Source organism: Larus michahellis, chromosome 7, assembly GCF_964199755.1.
Source record: "Larus michahellis chromosome 7, bLarMic1.1, whole genome shotgun sequence".
In the NCBI taxonomy this organism is placed as follows: Eukaryota; Metazoa; Chordata; class Aves; order Charadriiformes; family Laridae; genus Larus; species Larus michahellis.
Window position 1 is genome coordinate 12119651 of NC_133902.1, and position 19591 is coordinate 12139241.

General features: G+C 44.8%; 1 protein-coding gene across 5 annotated transcripts in view; it reads right to left on the reverse strand.

Moving 5' to 3' along the window:
* The window catches only part of LOC141746528 (S-adenosyl-L-methionine-dependent tRNA 4-demethylwyosine synthase TYW1-like), a 119913-nt gene extending 100379 nt beyond the window's left edge, over nt 1-19534 (reverse strand). For 3 of the 5 annotated variants that reach the window (XM_074595182.1, XM_074595183.1, XM_074595184.1), the window contains exons 1-7: nt 19447-19499; nt 17151-17299; nt 16319-16459; nt 15672-15773; nt 14672-14866; nt 12401-12682; nt 11040-11162 (exon numbers count right to left, since the gene is read on the reverse strand). In XM_074595182.1, coding sequence (XP_074451283.1) covers nt 11040-11162; nt 12401-12682; nt 14672-14866; nt 15672-15773; nt 16319-16459; nt 17151-17285 — 978 coding nt within the window. In that variant the 5' untranslated portion in view covers nt 17286-17299; nt 19447-19499. Of the gene's footprint in view, nt 1-11039; nt 11163-12400; nt 12683-14671; nt 14867-15671; nt 15774-16318; nt 16460-17150; nt 17300-19446 lie in introns of all 5 variants that reach the window. The other 2 variants (XM_074595181.1, XM_074595180.1) reach the window with 2 other exon arrangements.
* Nucleotides 19535-19591: the final 57 nt, after the last annotated feature.

A 19591-nucleotide genomic window follows, 5' to 3' on the forward strand; every position in this document is an offset into this window, starting at 1 on the left:
AAAAAAATCTCTTTATCTCTTCCCTTTTATTGCCATGCAGGCAGCACAACAGCCAGCACACACTTTTTGGGCAGGCAGAAGCCCATTTTTGATGGGTCAAGAGCACAGAGTATTGAGACAGGGCACAGACATGAGACAGGGCTCAGCATTCCCTGTGCCAAGGCAGAGGTGCCACTGCCCCTGTGACAAATCACAGTTCAAGCGTTTCAAAGGATTTCCTAAAAATATGCCTACCAAACTCATCCACAGCCACATCCAAATATGACCAACAGGACATCCTACCGCTGCTTCTCCTCTTTGAAGTGCTCTCTCCAGGATGTCAAGGTGCCCGATATCCCCCCGTGTTTTCCATTTTATTACATCAAACGGTCTCCAAACTACTACTACAGGGGTGAGAAAAACAGAAGAAAAGAGGAAAGCTAAACTCCGTGCAAAGAAGCATTCCCTAAATTAACTTAATTTAGCATTTTTAGCCTCCTGGCTCAACTTATTGATGTGCCATGGCTGGGGAAAAAAAAAAACAAAACATACAAACTGAAAAAAACCCTGCCATGCTCCCCAAGAAGTTTTTACTCCCAGAAGGAAAATGACACAAAAAAAAAATATCCCAGTTTTGACTAAACTTCTTTCCTACTTAACCTCCCAGTGGTCAAACAAAAGGGAACCCCTGGCCTTGTCATGATTTACAGCCTCATCCGTCAAAAGGCTCCAGGATCTTCTAACAAATGAAAGGCACAAACATTAAGAAAACAGTAATACATCAGGGGCTGGAGCCAGGACTAACAGAATCAGCGTTAAGGGAAAATGTTGGCAAGACTATCAGGAAAAGACTGCCTGGCAGCAAGAAATATTAGCAAAACTTTCCCTGGGGAGTCATTAAATGAAGTATTAAAGTTCATGAATTACATGAATGAGGAGTGAAAGTTCACACCAAGCAGAGCTCTGAAGCAAGGCTCCAGTGGCAAGAGGACAGCGAGAAAAGCTGACAACTTTTCCCCCAGTTCAGGCTCAGCTGTCAATGCCACCACAGGGAAGAGCCACGTGGGGGTTTTTTGAAAGTTGATTAGACATCAGGCAGCCCGTCACTCGTTTCCTTACAAACTGCCTTCCTGCAAGACTAAAACACATGAAAAAAAAGAACAGGACAGGGAACTGGCTTCCACAAAGATACTTTTGAACACAAGGAAGAGGAGCAGAAGACTGCTAGGGCACCGTGGGGACCTTCCTGCCCCAGGTACAAAGCTCTGGCTGTCACAACCCAACCGTAACAAACGGAGACGGAACTGCAATTTGCTCAGTCCATGGCTGAAACACCCTGCCAATCTCACAGCGACGCAGGATACCCAACTGCTGTCAGTCACCAATAAAAATGGCTTTGAGCATTTGCAAGTGAGCACCAAGACGAACGCTGGAAACCTAGATCAAGTAATCGGTGAACCAGCAAACACTCCAACAGCAAGAAAATCTTATTAAAAATAGCTACTAGAGTCTACATAATCACAGGCTACATGCCCACCCCATACATCGCTGCCCAGCTAAGCGCAAAAGCCTGAACTGAAGCAAAAAGCAGACGAGGCTGGAAAGCACAACAGTTGAGAGATGGGGAACGTGGCAATCCATTACCTTGCCACTACTGAAATAAGGGGTGGCTTCATCAAAAGCAAAAATCTTGGCATGCATTTCCAAGAAGTGTCCCTGAAATGGGGAAAACCCCTGAGAAGTTCTGACTGAAACCAGAAGTAAATGAAAAAACAAACAACCAAACAGGAAAAAAAAAAAACCACACTCAAAGGCAAGATTTATTTTTTTTCTCCTAGAATAGAAACCTTTGTGAATGTTCAATGACAAGCTAGATGGAAGTCTCTATTCACTTCTACCTTACTCTGCTGCAGAATAACAGAAGGTCCCTCGCGTTATTCTCAGGCAGCAGGTACTAGCTGAGCTGCCATCTGAAGGATGCTATTCAGACAGACCTGCAGCTCAGCCCCCACAGTGGCAATCTTTTTTTTCCTTTTGTCTAAAAAGTCAACGCTGAGATTTTTTGGACGTATACAACATCATTTTAAAACCCAAGCTCATGCAGACAAGTAATGACAGAAGACTTATGCTGCCATCCAACTGAATCAGTCTGAAAGGGCACTGTGCATCTTCTGTGAAAATGTGGAAGGATAAACGATCCCACCAACGTCCATTTTCTCGTAGGTTCAACATTGGCCAGAATCCTCAAAGACAAAAAAAAATTCCCAGATCGCAACTCTAAAAATACATCTGCATGGCTCCAGGGGGGGTTAGGATTGCTTCACTGCGCTATAACTTCCACGCTCTGCTGTAGGGAAGGATTTTACAAGGTGTCATTAAACCACAACTCCATTTCACATACTGCTGCATGAGTCTGTCGACATTTGTTTCATTTGGGAAACTTCCTTGGACACACCATGCAGAAGACTGATTTTCAAAGGAAACGAGAATCAGAACTAAAAATGTGTCTGTCTCCACCCAAAAGTGACTAGCTTATACTTGAAAATTGGGCCATATATTCACATTTTTATTCCTTTCCTCTGTGCTACAATAATCAGAACTAAAATTCAGGTAACATGATTTAACAAGTGTCCCGAAATGCCCAGCCTAAAACCAGTAAGATTTTCCACTTCAGCCTATTCCGCTTTCTCACATGCAGAGCGTGCAGCACACATCCTTTCACAACACCTTGCCATATTTTGCAGATTATTTTTTTTAAAATGGCTCTGACTTTTCCACTCCATCATTTCTTTCTTTTCCTTACAGTTTAGGACTAAAAGGGCATTTCATTTCAACTCCAATCTTTCAAGTGGTCAAAACACCATGCACACATTTAAAAAGAAAAAAAAAAAAAAGAAAGTGCAATGAATTTTGCTTCTACAGTAATTTGCTGTGTTTGAAGAAGCCTCCAGTCAATCTGAGCTAGTACCAACTAGGGGTGTATTTCTCAGTAGCAGCATCTCTTGTGGAAAAGCCAGCCCTTGTGAGCAACAAAGCTGGTTGGACTGCAGACAACTATTTTGTATTAGAAACCCTGAATGCCTTCCACAGAACGGAAGGCATCCAGTTCACCGACACAACTCAGACCTCAGCAAGCAGCAGCCGGTTCTCATATCTGCCTTAGCTTTCACCCGTCTGCAGAATTTTTGTAATGCAGTAAAGCCATAAAATGTTAACACAGGTTATAGAATCATACAACTGCCTAGGTTGGAAGAGATCTTCAAGATCATCCAGTCCAGCCATCAACCTAACTCCGGAAAAAAAAAATTATCACTAAACAGTATCTCTAAGCACTACATTTATCCGTCTTTTAAATATCTCCAGGGATGGTGACTCCACCACTTCCCTGGGCAGCCCGTTCCAATGCTTGATAACCCTTTCAGTGTAAAATTTTTTCCTATTATCCAGTCTAAACCTCCCCTGGCGCAACTTGAGGCTGTTTCCTCTTGTCTTCTTGCCTGTTACTTGGGAGAAGAGACCAACCCCCACCTCCCTACAACCTCCTTTCAGGGAGTTGTAGAGACTGTTGAGCAGAGAGACGCTTTTCCTAGGACCACGAGAGTCCTGAGCACAACTCCCCACTTGGGTCAGTCTTCCCAGGAAGACCATTTTGCCAAAGGCTACGTGCAAAGCTCATAATCAGCAGAAGTCAGCGCTAACCGGAGAGCAGCAGACAAGCTGTACATCCCTGAACAGGAGCTGCATACAAGTCTTCCAAGCACCCAAATTAACAGTTTTGGTCTGTAGCCTGTTCAATGATATGCATCGTCCAGCTTTTCAGAATGAGTAGATGACAGGCCACAAGATTATCATAAGAATACAATATTAAAGTCAAAAGGAAATTGCCTGGTTTCTACCATAATCCATCTTCATTGACTGTAAGATAATGTAAACTAGTCAATTAGGAAAACAAGACAGATATCCAAGAGCCCTGCAGAGCATCCCTTGAGATCCAAAGCCCCACTTTCCAAAATTACAGGCAAAAGAAGAGTCAGAAATGACTTGGTGCTTCATCCTCTCAAGGCACACGCAGCACAGCTCCATGCACACAACCACAGAAGCTGCTTTTCCAGCAAAGCCTTGTGCTTCACACCTGAGTCTCTTCTGCGTGCTTGCTTACAGTAGATGATACATAACAGCACTCCTCTTTTAAAAAACTACTGGTAGTTGTTTCGATAGTGCTGATCATCACAGGGGCCCAGCCCAGGTGAGCAGGGTCAGAATGACCAGCCCAGGTGAGCAGGGTCAGAATGACCCCCTACACAGGGATCACTTACTTGCACAGATAGACCCAGATTGCCTTGCCATGAAGCACTGGCACAGAGGGTCCGGCCGTGCCAGCGGCAAAAAGAAACATCGTTTTCTCATGCAAAAGCTTAACCGCACTATTACATGACAAATCTACAGCATAGTTTGGCACATGTTTAAGTGCTCTGTGCGATTCAAAACCCACTTAATGCCACATTGTAGTGTCCTGCTGCTCCTGTAGAGCTGAGATAACGCTACTTCCATTCTCTTATGCCATGCTCTTCTGTTGAGAAGGCTTTTAGGAGCGGCTCCATCACACCTGCATATACACACCACCTAGCAAAACGCAGTCCTCATCTCATGCCAAGCCTCTGCAACCAACAGCAAGAGAGAGATGTCAGAATCTCAGCTCTGATGTGAACAGGGTAGATACTTTGCCTGCTTTGCCAGCCCAAGTATCAGCAAAGGAAGCAAAATTGTGGCTCGTAACAGGAAAGAAAAAGCAGCTCCCACTGCCCATAAGTGGTGCTGCCCTCTACACAGAGGGGCAGGACACTGAGCAATTCGAAGATGCAAAATTTGCAGTTGAGAGCCTCTTACAAACTATACCGACCGCTGGGCAGCCACAGCAAATAAGGTTTGCTTGGAGACTCAGCGTGGACAGGCTCACTGCCAGCTGCTCTGCTGAATGACCGATCCGCAGCGTTTGTCTAGTGGAACATGGACGCATTTACTCTATCTCATAACACCTTATCCAAACAATGTATTTATTTGGCAACAGATGCTGCTCTCCCACAGGACAGCCTTGTGCTACTCTCTCCTCAGATACAGCAACGAATTCAACAGGCTGCTTCCTCCATGCTTCTCCCAGTAATTGCCATCAGCAGATAATTACTGTCTGTGCATTGATTTGTGTACTTCTATTCAACTGTGTTATTTGGCTGGCAAGAACCTCAAAAAAAAAAAAGCACAGAAAAAATAAACACCTGAGAAATGCAGCACAAAGTCTGTGAGAAATAGGAAGCAGATGGGCTGGACTGCTGCAGGCTAAACCCTGATCAGCTCCAACAACAAATGTGGTCAAGAAAGGGTTGCAAAAAAGAAAAAAAAAAAAAGAAAAAAAAAAAGGAAGCCAAATACTCAGAGGGACTTCAGACTTCCAGAATTTTTTGGTATGTATCAGCTCTGCTTCACTACCCATTTACTGACTGATTTACAAGAGACTAAAGAAGAGCAGGGGATATCAGATCTACCACCCAGGGCAACAATAAGAGTCTTCATTCATAGATCTCAAAGCCCTTTACAAAGGCTTGTCAAGGAAGCCAGAATCATACCACATGTCAAAGGCAGAATGTCCAGCCAGAGGTTATCTTTAAAGTAATTTTTTTCTTTTTTCCCTCTTTTTCCTTGGGTACTCCCAAATCCTGCATGGAAAAGGCAAGCCTCTTTCAATAGCCAAGGTTTAGAGAAGAGAGATTTGAAGATAGGAAAGGGGAAAGGTGAAGCGTCCCTGTGACAAATCCAGACTTTAATGCTAGAAGTAGTCCCCAAGCAGTTAAATGATATTTCTTAAAGCTTATTTTAAAACGTAGGATCATGCTGGATTCTGCGCCAGAGGAGCGGAGGTCGAAATCTAGCCCAGAGACCGAGCTGTTGCAGATAAGAGCACATTTTTCCTATAGGAATCTTTCACCCATTAAATGTCAGAGAAAGTTTTCAGTGAACTCTAAACGCGCACATCATTTTTAGCCATTTCTAAATCTGACAGTTAAGTACCCCAGCCTTATTCAGTTCAGCTAAAGTACAGCTAACAATTCTTGCATGCTCTAAAAGTTTCTGCAGTAAGGCTTAGTCTACAAACATTATACCTTAAATTTATAAATCTTAAAACTCACTCTCCCATTTCAAATAAAACTCCAGCCAACTTCATTAGAAGTTTCTTCACCCAGCGTCAGCAAGGTCTGGTCTTCCATAGCAGCCATATGCTCACAAAAGGCTGTTAGGGAAACATTGCGAGTAGTGTGATTTACAGTCCCAGAGGTGGTAAAATGGCTAACGTAGGATGACTTTTTAGGGAAGAGTGCCAAAGGGGATCAGGAAACCTCTCCTGGGGCAAACGGACATAGAAGTAAACAGAAACTTCTTGAACGTGGTCTCTGGGACACACGTTGTTTCCCCTAAACCCGGTCTCAGTCGTGCTCTCTCACACACACCCCTCCTCTGTATTTACATTGCAAATCTGACTATCAGCATCATTAAACTTCTTGTTTTAGAAAACAAGAACATTAATCTCAAAGTTGTGTCAACAAAATATGCCTGTTTGATTACTTCGCAACCCATCCAAAAAAAATTAGGATATTATTATTACCATTACTCATGCCTGCAGTTTATAAATATGAAGGTTAATAAAGCCAGTTCATTCCCTGGGAACAAGTCGAGATTGATCTGCCTTTCCAGTTTATCACAATCTCCCAGCTGCGGGAGATAATCTACATTAAGAAATGGTGTCCCTATGATTAATAGCAGTTTTGCAGGCCACAAAAACACCCATCAGATTTCACATTTTATCTGATACATGCATTTCGGGGGAGTAACTTTGGAGGACAAGGAAAGCGTGCCACAATTGTAAAAGTTCGCTTAGTTATTAAATCCCCTAAGAACCACCACTGCCTTCTGCTGCTGCTTAAAAGCAATTTGGAGAACAGGCACAGGTTCTCAGCCTAAAAATAAACAGGTGGAAGGGTAGTAAATGCAGAGAAAACCCAGACCTTAACCCACCTAAGCTGTACGTCACAGCACCACAGCCTTGGGTCATCAGGTACCTGAGAGAAGCAGCCTCAGACCTCCCCAGCCCTCCAGGCCATGGTCGAATTATGCACTGTTGGGCTTTTCATGCCTAGCAACTTGGTTTGTGAAAGCCTAAGCGTTATCTGTGCTGATGCAAAGGTTTAATTCCAGTTCAGGACCCAAATAAGTATCACCTGCAACTAGTTCCAAAAATCTAAATCCTCAGGAAAAAAGGGCTGGATTTTTGCAGCTATGAAGTAGTTATCACCATATAGTATGAGATTCGGTAAACAAAGTGTGGAATTTGCCTTTGTATACACCATCATTTAATATATTTCAATCCTGTTGCCATCCAACCCTGTGCCAATTTTGGTGCTCAGATTCAGCGTACCATCACCTTGAACCATGTACCTTTATCCTCAGCAGCTCTTTAAAAATCCATCTCTTTTCCAAGGGAGAGTACATAATAGCTACAACTCTACCAGGAAGAGAGGTTCTGGCATTCACCTTGAAGTCCTGAATCCACCTGCCTAACCCAAATGACTGCAAGAATCCAGTACCTGTCTCAAACCCTTTGACAGTATCTTGTAAAGCACAATGAAACTGCAGCATATGGGGAGAAAAAAGCTGTAAAACAAAACTCAGCCTTGATTCCCATCAAGTCAAGCAACAGAAGATGGATACAAAATTAAATTAAGATCACCTGCAGAGATGTGAGCAAACATTTATTAGATACAGTCGCCTCCACAGCCTCCCTCTGCCTTTCCCATAAAGGGCAGGACAAGGAATTATGACTGTCTGTCACTGCACATCTGTCTTATCTGCTAGTGATTCTCACAAGAGGCAATACATGCCTGCAAGGGAGATCAAAGACGGACCCGAAAACGTTTCAAATTAACTATACTGCACAAGGCAGAACCTGCTCTTCGCTCTCCCATATGCAGAGGGGTTAATACACAACACTGACATCGACAAAACCCATGCTAAAAACTGTTAAGCACATTTCAAATCCAAGCAACTCTGCATATGAAGAGGTGTCTGTGATATAACCCTGAAAAACCCAAGTTTTCTCCAAACTTGCTAGCTTATATATGGATAGTTCAGCTACAAAAACCCAAAGCGTTTGCCTGTGTTGGTAAGGATTACTGCAATTTTACACAGTTCGGCATTCTGCGAGAGAAGAAGTGGTGAAAGGGACAACACAACTCATTTGAAAAAGAAAACTTCTCATTGTACAAACTCATAGCCACAAAAGTGAGGATGTGACTTAACCAAGATGCACTGGATTTAAACAACTAAATCTTCCTGCCTGGGAGCAAGAGAGTCTGGTCACGATAAATTACTTTCATAAATGCAGATCTTCCTGCTCTTTGATATCAAGTCTTCAGCATTTATTTTTGTTATAGTAAATAACTGCACCTACGGGATCATTTTACAATTCAAGCGTTTGCATAAACCTGTTGCAAGGCAATGCGCACAGTCCCCAGGAGATTCACCACCGAGACAAAGTCATTCTTTCTCCCAGCTAATGACAGGGATAGCCATAGGTTCAGGCTTCCTCAGGAAATATTTACACAGCTATATCCTGCCATTGCTCTGGAAACGACACCACATTCAAGAGAGCTGAGGATTTACATCGAAGTCACCGCTGAGGACCCTTTCTCCATTACCTGCTCTGGTTACAGGAGCATGAAACCAGAAACGTAAATTGCAGCTACATGCATCAACCATGCAGAACAGGAGTAAAGGGGCCAGCAATGAGAAATACATTGTTCAAGGTTTCAGAATTAACCCAAAAACCTGGGACATGACTATGGCAGCACAGTTCAGTGGCAGCAGCAATCAAGAAAGGCTGATCCAACGTTTTAGGGCCTCCTGTCTCATCAGCCGACAACAGCTCATATCCAAAAGGGCCAGCACACTTCCATGCACAGTACAAGTATAATTCCAGTCCCACACCGACACTTGCACTCTCAGGATTTAACTATTTGCAGAGGCAAGAGGGCAGCATTCAGCTGTCACGGCAGAACAACTGTTTGCCACCTCCTCTGAGGAAAAGGCAGCAGATCAAAAAACCACAGCTTACAACTCCAGATGAGCATCTGTGCTCAGACAGAAGCTGCCGCTCAGATCAGAGAGGCTACTTAGGTCAGAGCCACAAGAACCTAATCTACACAGATACTTACACTTCTGTATTAACTCGTACATACAATGTACAGGCCTCTCACTGCTCAAGCACAGCAACAAGAAAGCTAAGGAGAAAGCAGTCAATTGTTTGAATCATGCATCAGCCAAAATCGTAGATAGCTATGAATTTTCACTGCCTATGTATAAAACCATACCATAGTGACTTCAGCCATGCTTGCTACCAGAACAATGGGCACGAGAAGCTATGAGCAGAAGTATTTTATTACTGTGCTCACTTTTTATTCATAAACTGGACTGTGATACATTGTTTTCCTGGTTTACACTACACCTTGATCATGGTGTTGCCATATTTTGTCAGTCAGTGAAAACTCAATGCCTAATTTCTCATAAAACTGCTGCACAACACCACCTCCCTTCCCTGCTCTAAATCACCTCCCAGGGCAGGGCTGCTACAGAAAACGCAGTTCCCTTTTAGTCACTGACCTCTAGCGGTGAGCACATGCAGGAGAGGAGGAAGAGGACCACCTCGCAGCAGTTACACAGGGAGAAAGGATCATTCTTTCTCCCTCCCAAAGGAAAGCTTAACAGTACATCCACCCTTCTCTTGCAAGCTGCAGCACACAAGTCAATACAAGCTCAGGGACAGGAGTACCCACACAGCAGTGTGCCTTGTCCCCAAGTCCACAGAGCCACTCTCCTAGCGTCAGTGTTACAAGCAGCCGAAGTGTTCTCCTCCTTCCCCCTCCCCAAGGTGATGAACGCAGATCCCCACGCTTCCCTTGTAACCCCCTTCCCTCCTAAGCACGCAGCCTCCCATAATCCACAGCCTGGGTTGCTGCGGCCCAGTGGTGCCATCTCAGCTCAAACTGCTGAGGAAATTGTTAAGCTTTGGGAAAAGGCTCAGAGAAGTCCACACCATAGAGGCACGCAAGATAAGGAAGGTGTAATTGCAGACAGAGGTGGGCTTGTTGAGGGGGGATGGATAGCAGCTCAAGGGTTCACGAGGAAAGACACCACCACGGAAAGGGACAAAGAAGAGTCCGCAGATGGCAACACAGTACATCACAGGTGCATCCTGGCGCCAACCTTTCCCATCCCGACTGCCAGCTGCCCGGCCAGCAAAGTGTGGGGAGCACACCAAGGCTTAGCCTAGCAGCTATTTAGATCCTCACTCCTTTTTGTGTGCTAGCCAAATAAATGAGTTTGGTTTCCTGCTTGCAGACTGAACACGAGAAAAGAAACATGAACAGAACCGCACAGAAAGAGGGATAGTAACACCCTGAAATAAATCAGGAATTACGATTGTCCTTGACAGCCTCAGCACAGGTTAGATCAAGCTCACGGGCTTGCTCTGCCAGCATAGCACCTCACCTTAGGGCGGCAGCCAGCAAGGCACGGAAGGTCTTGCAGCAATGTGTTACCACTTCACCTGCAGCTTTGCTCCCCATCACAACATACCAGCACAACACATGCCTGCATTTCAGCTGACATACCCACGGGCAGATACTGGAACAGGATTCATGTTTAGACACCAGACTGCGAATCACAGTGGCAGAGACATACATTCAGATCTGAATGTTAGCTGTGGAAGTTATTTCTCAGACTGAAAATAATAGGTTTCCATTGCAGCATTTGCTCGGTGAACAAGCCGGTTAGCCCGTAACTAGATCCAACACACCTCCAAGTATGTTCTTCTGGGACAGGTTCTCCAATAGCTCATATTTTATTCTCCCTTTAACTAGACCCTACAGATTCAAATCCAGCAGGTAATATTTTAGTCAGTTCAGCTGATCAGTGACAAAGACCGGACAGTCCTATACTCATTCTAACAGCAGTACCTTTGCTTTCTTCATGTGGCTCATGATATTGCCAAGATCTTCAACATCGACGACAGCATTTGTGCCTCCAGCTTCCTCAGCATCAGCCTCCTCCTCGCTACTGGTTTCAAACAACTCCTCTGCCTAGGTAAGAGATCAGAGAGAAAAAAAAAAAAAGGAATGTATCTGAACGTTAAACATAAGACCTTCATATATGCTAACCAGCGAAATCAACAAGACTACTGAAAAACAAGGAATAGTCTACAAATACCCTGTACAATGTATATGAGACGCATTTAAACTTGGGGCTTTTATCAGTGTGTATTTTTAAGAGTTCAGAGCACACAGACCGCCTGAAACTCAGTCCAGATATCCTGCCTCCAGATTGCTCTGTTTTCCTCACATGCCCAGCCGATCACGAGAGGCAATACAGAGGAGCCCAGCTCCCACTGCATACTACAACGGTCTGGAAGCCTAAAACCCTTTAACTCCTGCAGGTGCCCCCTTCTGAATGCACAGGGAGTGAGAGATCTGCTTTCCAAGTCAACCTCTTCACAGAGCAGAAGACTCATCTCCCTTTCTGTACACAGCCAAGATACAGAACAGCAGCACTGGTGTAACAGCAAGATTTAGTCCTCTTGTTCCTGCAGTGGACAGCACTCTCAAATTCACTCAGCCAGAAAAGCCCCGATTTTCCTCCAAAATTCAATATGGCCATTGCAATCATTTCAAATCCACAATAAATGGCTTGCAGGGAGGATTAAAGTGCCATAGCAGCTCTGGGTCTTGCATTGTAGAGCAAGAGAGGGGATTTCTATTCAAAACCTGCAGTCAACACTCCAGAAGGCACACAGATGATTACAGACACGTTCAGAGGAAGTACAGGACTTGCTCAGATAACACTCTCCCAACTGTCTTTGGAAAAACCTTGGGATGCAGGCAAAGCACCTAAGCTTCAACAAGTTGAAGCGGAAGCAGATTAACCGCTCACAGAGAACTAAATGCTTCACTTGGCCATGAGACAAAGCAAAGGCTCTGATGAGAACCCAGACTGACTCCCTGGAGCATCTGTCACAACATATACCTCGCCATATTCAGAAGGAAGACTGCATCATATAAATATATGCATATATAGCATCATATAAATGCTATAAGTGCTATCTAGCCTAGGTCCATCACTAATGCTTTGGTCCTTCTTCTTGCATGGCTTATTCTACCTGTTAACCACCACGGGATCTCATCCCTCTTCCCCCTCTGCTCCACAACAAGGAAGTATCAAGCTCCCACAGCACCCCTCTGGGCTGTAGGAGGGAGGAGAGAAGTCAAATAGCGCTCCAAGGGGCACTAAACCAGAAACAAGGCCACGCGGATTTTGGCTCTACCTCAGTATTCTCATGTTCTGATGCCCCGTGTTCATGATCTGAGCTCTCTTTGCTCTGCTTCCTTGAAGATTTGCACTTCCCTTTCTTGCACTTCCCACTGCAGGGCTTCTTCTCCCCTCTGCAGAGCGCCTGGAGCCGACTGAGGAACTTGACTTTCCAGGCTTCAAAGTCGGCCTCAATGCTGCCATGCTTGCTCTGGGCCACGTTGCAGTCCCCCTCGGCACGAGTCATGATACGGCTGGCACTGAGCATCCACAGCCACCTGTCAATATTTCTTCCAACCTAGGGCCGGATGAAAGTCAGAAGCAAATTAAATGAAGCCAAGTTAAACAAAGCAGGCAGTTAAGAAAGTGAGGATCAAGCCTGGAAACGGAGCTAGTGAGCCGCACAGCACTGCATGGCAGGGACCTCTGGACTGCCTCTCACCTGCTGACTCAGAGCATGGCCACAGGTCAGCCTGAACACCATCACACTATTGCATTAAGGGGCAAAACGGTTTTGGCAGAAAATAAACCCCCTTGCGTTCTAACACTCCTCACCGAGGTGGGAGGCTAGGTGCAGATAGGTTTAAATTCTGAGGGATGCCCAATTCAGCACTATCAGTCCAGTCGCATTTAATATATTAAACTGTTACGATTCCGGATACACTAACAGTGGACTGCACCTTCAGTCTAGTCGTGCTCATGAACTAGCACGGCCTCTCTCAAGTCTTTGGTTGTGTTCAATAAGAAACCGGAATAACTAGCTACTTAAACAGTGCAGTTTATTTAAACAACAGATATATAGGTTCTTATGGTTGCCGGTGATAAATACACTGTCTGCAAAGCACGTGCAAATAAAAGTCTCGTTAACTATACAGACGCGCGATAAAGTTATAAAGAATACAGCCTGGCTATAAATATAGGAAAGTGACTCTCTAGAGAGACTTCTAAGTTTCCTGAGGAAGCCCTCGGTATAGTCTAAGTCTTACCCAAAGGCAGCCCTATGGGGGGGAAGAAAGGCTCAGCCTGTCGACTGGTCCCAGAAGTCAAAGGCAGTCTGTGATGGAGTCCTCCCTGACTTGTTCACGAGGGTGTCTTCCTTGATATCTCCCCTTTCTTGGGCTATTTTTATACTATTTTTTACCTTCAAGGTGGAGTTTGAGTGACTTTAGTCATAAATACCTTCATTACGATTGGTGTAAAATTCTCTCGCTTCACATTTAAAGGTAGAGTTTACAAAAAATTCAGGCCGCAGACTCAAGGAGGAGTGGTTGCACCTTGGAGGCGGGTAGCCTTTGGGATGGAGGTGTGTTTTGGCATTATAATGACATGATAATGAGCAAAGTTCTCACAAAGGACAGCATTTCGTCAAAATTCGACAGACTGTTGGCTCAGGGTAGCAAGTATGCAGTTTATCAGTTCCATAGGACCATCTCGTTCCCATATCTGCTGTATTATCACAGGGCAGGGCCATGGAAGGTCCATTCCGCTCTGTCCCCCGTGTTGCTTTGCAAGCAATATTGTATAGGGAATCGCAGATGTAGTGGATTCTTCGCATACCAGCTGCAGCTGTATTCTACCCTAGAAACTTTTTGATTTTATACCTTTCCTTAATGTGTGAACAGTGCTGTATTTTTGATCATTTTAGTAATTATTCCACCCACACATCCCAGGCTCACATCTGAAAATACCTCTGCTATCACACTGATGTGATAAGAGATGAGCTCTGGGAACAAGCTTCTTCATGCAATGCTTGTTGGTCAAAATGCCCACATGTGTAACACGTTTCTTGTGTCCCCAGCTATACAAACGTAACAACCTGGGGACAAGCCATGCCATTTTTCTGACTGAGGTGAATCTGACTACCAGGCTAAGACGTTATCATATTTTGCATCAGGAAAGAAAGCTAAAACCCACACAATACAGCAAAGTACAAAAGATAGAGAAAAGCGCCCTAGACTAAAAGACAGCAAGGTTTACAGTACTGTACCCTCATGCACCGATAGAAAGCTTTCAAAGCTGGGAAATTAATGCAGTAAGGATTTACCAAATGTATTCTCATACCTCCCAGATTAATGCAGTGCTTACGGGACTCCTTTCCCACTTAAAAGGGCAGCACAATTGCTTCAAAGCTGCACTGCCTATGCCCTAAACCCAGTCTCTAATCAAGTCCTCACAGTGACTGCAATTCTCACACAAACTACCAGTATCATTCGGTTTTGTAGCATTTAAGAAGGCTTAGCCTTTCAGAGACACTGAAATCAAAGAAATGTGCACCGGAGATACTTACTGTGTTGTAATGATCAACATAAACTGAGTTTCCCAGGCCAAACACAGCGTATCTCAGGCCTTTCAGATACGTTTTCCCAAAGCGGAAGTCATTCACAGCCTCTCCTAACCACTTACAGAACCAGGCTGCACTCTCAGTCGGCTGTCCATCTGTGTACGTAGCTACCAAGAACACACAAATGTTCCTGCTGGTTGTCTGAAAACATGAAGAGAAGAGAACAGAAGAGATCACTGCAGTTTGCAGAACTCTACATCAGGAAGACAGCTGGAACACATGGACAGTTGCAAGAAGTCAAAGACAAGATTTTTGCTAAGTGGGTTAAGAATCTTTGGTGTGGGTGCTGCAGGTAATAAACCCAATGGTGGTGAATGGCCCTCCTCCCTGCAAAGCCATCTTAAACTAGCCAAGGGACATCGAGCTGTCTTCCCCTACCTAACAGAGACATGGTGGTAAAACACAACTGGACGCCTACCCTCCCTACCCCAATCAACAGCGTCTTGAACAGACTCTTGCAGCGATAAAGTCTCCCATGGATTCAACAAGCAACTATCAATATTCATGGAAGAAAAATCCATCACTGATTACTCAATATAAACACAGCTCCCAAAAAGCTTAACTTGTAAGTCTTCGAAGGCTGCAGAAGTATCACCATCTACTTGTTCCGGTTTTGAACCCTTCCCCAGGTGTACACTGTTAAGAGACAGATCGGGGGACCCAGTGCAGCCACTCTCACTTAACTCCCACTTGAAGTAGCTCAAACAAAATCACCGTCAGTATCAAAATATTCTACATGATCCTCCTAGTAATTTTCAAAATTCAGGTACTTTCTGACAAGGACTGATGGGCCATATTTGCTTATATAGAAAGAAGGGAAGCAATTTTCAACACACAGCTTTGGGGATTTCCAGGATAACAAGAAAGAAATACAAGAAAGAAGAAAAGAGCCTTCACAATCCCAAGAAGAACTTGTATTTACTATTCATGTTTATACAGTACCTACCTCCTCTGCTAAACAATCATCTGGATCATAATCCCCCATACTAATGACTTCCACAGGCAAATTAAGGGAAATAACTGCTTCAGCCAGACTTTTGGCAAATTTCTGAAAAAAAAAAAAAAAAAGAAATGCAGAAAGTTATAAATTACTTCAACCCAACTATATTAAGGTTGGAGCCTGCTATCCTGAGATGCCCCCCACCATGGGAAGAACAATGACACACAAGAATTGGACACTGGACCTATAATCCCTCACATTTAAAAAGTGAAGTACATTGGCTGAAAGAAGAGAGTTACATGAATTTTCATGACTAATGATTTTACAGGCACAAAAATTAAATTTCTTTTTAAGAAATAAAGCATCTAAATCATCAGTTCCCTCTAACAAGACCTGCTAGCAAATTAAAAGTATATTGCAAGAATAAATTTTATGTTTCATAATCAATGTCTCTACTGTATGTTCCACTTAAATGAAGTAAGTAGAATAATATTTATTTTTTATATAGTTTTCACTTATCTTTCATGTTAGGCAGTGACTTCTAATGAACTTTCTGATGAACTTTCAGTGTAGTATTTCTAAGGCAAGCAACATACTTGAATCAAAACATTATTTAAAATCAACTTCAGGCACATGAAGAAAGTAACTTATACCTTTGCTGTGCCCGTCTGGGACCCATAGAAAATCTTTACCCCAGCGACATAGACCTCCTTTGCCTGCAGGGTGGCATATCCATTTACTAGTTTGTCTTTTATTCCTTCAGAAGCAGCTGGATTCCCATTGGATTTTTCACCCTAGGAAAAGAGCGCGGTGTTTCATTCAAAGTGATTTTAACCCCTTGGGAAAATCCCAAGGACACTTAAAATACAAATCCCATGACCAGACTCTCGGCACCACACAAATGCAACAGTCAAAGCATTTTAGCTCCTCACACATCGAGAGACACACAAGTAACTATTTCTCTGAACTAGGCCATGCTACAATAAACTCATCTCACACACCTGGGAGATAACTGGATCCACAGCTGAACCTAAGAACCTCCTAAATCGTGCAGCAGAAATTTACTCACCCACACACGGAGGTTTTAACTTTCTGAATGTTCTAATCCCACTCCCAACCTAAAACCAGTCCAGCCTCATCAATAACTTTACTGGAAACACCGGGCACAAGCAGAGTGGATTTACTTGAAGCAACAGAGCAACCCAGGCTGACACGTCCTTAGTAACAAAGTGAGAATAGTTCAGCTGACATCTGCTCTAATATCAGAGCAACGAGGATGTTTAATTACCCACCAACATAAGACAATCCAGACTGAGGATTATAACCATCAAACGAGCACATTTGGGATTTGCAACCACCTAGGTGGGCTCACAGTGAAGTAGCACATTTCACTGCACCAAGGGGGTACCTTCACCCTGCAACTACTCACTTCCACACACAGATTTTGGGGCCTTCTCAGACAAAAGTGCTTATGGGTTCAGTTACCTTCTTTTTGGTTTTGGTGGTGAAGAACTGAATGATGATCCAAATGCTGATCCCAAAAGCAACAACAGAATAGATGTAAAATCTGTGCAGCCATAAGGACACCAAGCAAGTATAGGAAAAGTTCCACGTATCCATTGAGACATTTAAATCTAGAACAAAGCACAGATCTAGCAAGATCAGATTCATACAGTATGAATTTAGAATAAGCACACAAGAAAATAATCATACAGGACCCACAGACTCATGACATTCCCGGTCTCTGAAGAAAACAGCTTTTAGCTAAATCAGTTGAATCATGGAGACTTCACCTCCTGAGAGGTGTGTAAACTGAGTTTCATCTGTATACCCAAGCTAATTTTTTAGACTGTCATACGTAAACTCTGGGTTTTCCTTAAGATAGGGCAGCCAGGTTCTGTTATAAAGGAAAGCAGAAAAATACTTGCGCTGTGCAAGCATCTGAAAGTAAAAAGCCCTTGTGAAACATCCACTGTATTGTACTGGTCTTAGTTTTCCAGAGACCCTACACATGCAGATCTCTGCAGCTAAAAATCACCATCTCAAGGGGGAAATCATCTCCACAGAGCTTGCTGCAGAACAGAACCCTTGCTTGTACACATTAAACGCCACTCTGGTTACGAGAGCTTTGACCCAGAGTGTCAAGGCCACACTGAAACCTAGATTCAACTGAAAGTGCTTTTTCAGAATTCAGGGTGATGTTTGATTCAGGACAACTGAGACTGTACCCTGAATTTCAGGTTGGTTCAGAACATAATGTTGTAGCCAGGAGCACACTTGCACGATGACGGTGCCTGTGATTACTTATCTCATGTGAAACATTCAGAAGCTTAAACAAGGTTTGTTTGTGACGCTTATTGACAGAGAAACACAAATGACACCCTCCTACTGTTATTTACAGCCCTCCTGGATCTTGTTTTTGCAGATATCAGAGAAGAGCACAGAAACTAAATTAAAATCTTAATCTTCTAAATTAAAATCTTCATTTCTAATTTAGTAGTAAGGCAGTAGTCTTCTGGGGGGAGGAAATCCTGAAGGTTAGCAGATCCTTATCATCCAAGCCCCACGCCTGTCAGTGTTGAAGAGGCATTTGGACAATGCCCTTAAAAACTTGCTTTAACTTTTGGTGAGCCCTGAAGTGGTCACACAGTTGGACTAGATGATCGTTGCAGGTCCCTTCCAACTGAAATACTCTATTGTATTGTATTCTTTCTGAAACAGAGTACTTCCAAGAGGCTGGAAACTTTGTTATCTCACTTTTCTCCTGGGCTGTTACTTACAGTACCAGATCAAAAGCTGGAGGGGATCCTCGTCACCCCTCCAGCAGCAACACTGAACACCCCACCCCCCCCCAAAAAAAAAAAAAAGCAGAGAGTGCTTGCCATTGTGTCAGGACCCCAGTGCTGATGGCCCACATAAGCAGCAAACACCCCTCAAGGGGGCTTCACAAACCCACCGCAGCCTGGGTACCCCACTGCTCCTCACCCCCTGTACCCACCCCTGCCATCACCCCATGGCACCCATCCCCCGGGCCTGACGCCCCACTGGACCTTCCCCCCATCCCTCACCCTAGTGCCTGCCCCCTGCACCCACCCCATTTAATTCTTCATCTGTACTCGCCCCCACCCCTGTCACACAGGCCTCCCATATCCCCCCACCCACCCAGTAACCACCTCACAGTTATAAACACCCCAACACACACAGTTATTAACCCCCTACACCCATGTTCTTACCCCCTCATGGTTCTTACCCTCCCAACACAATTCTCACCCCCACACACTACACCTCCCTCGTAGCTCTTACCCCCCCCTCCCCTCCACGGGCCCCTCATGGTTAACACCCCCCCCCATGGTTACTAGCCACACACAACCCTCACGGTTATTACCTGCCCCGTCACAGATCCTACAAACACCCCCCCAGCTCCTTCACGGTTATTAGCCCCCCTCACGGTTTTTAACCCCCACATACCCCTCCCCCCGGGTTATTACTCTACATACACACGCCCCTGAGGATTATTCCCCGCCACACACACAGGACCCCCCCCACCCCCCCGGAGTTATTACACACACACACACCCTGAGGGTTATGACCCGACTCCCACATACGCCCTCTCTCCCTCAGGGTTATTATCCCCACACACACTCACTCACTCACTCACTCACTCTCTCCCCTCACGGCTATAACCGCCACACATACCCCCCTCACGGCTCATACCACCCTCCCGCTCATTACCCCGCGCGCGCACACGCTCCCCCCTCACAGCCATCACCCCGGCCCTCACCGACCGACCCCGACGCCAATACTCCCCGGCACCCCACGCCTCAGACCACGCACCACCGCCCGCCCCTTCCTGCCGCCTGCCCCGGTTTCCCCCCGGACAGTTTTCACCGGCGCGACGGGGGGCGGGCGGGGCGCTGCGGCGGCCA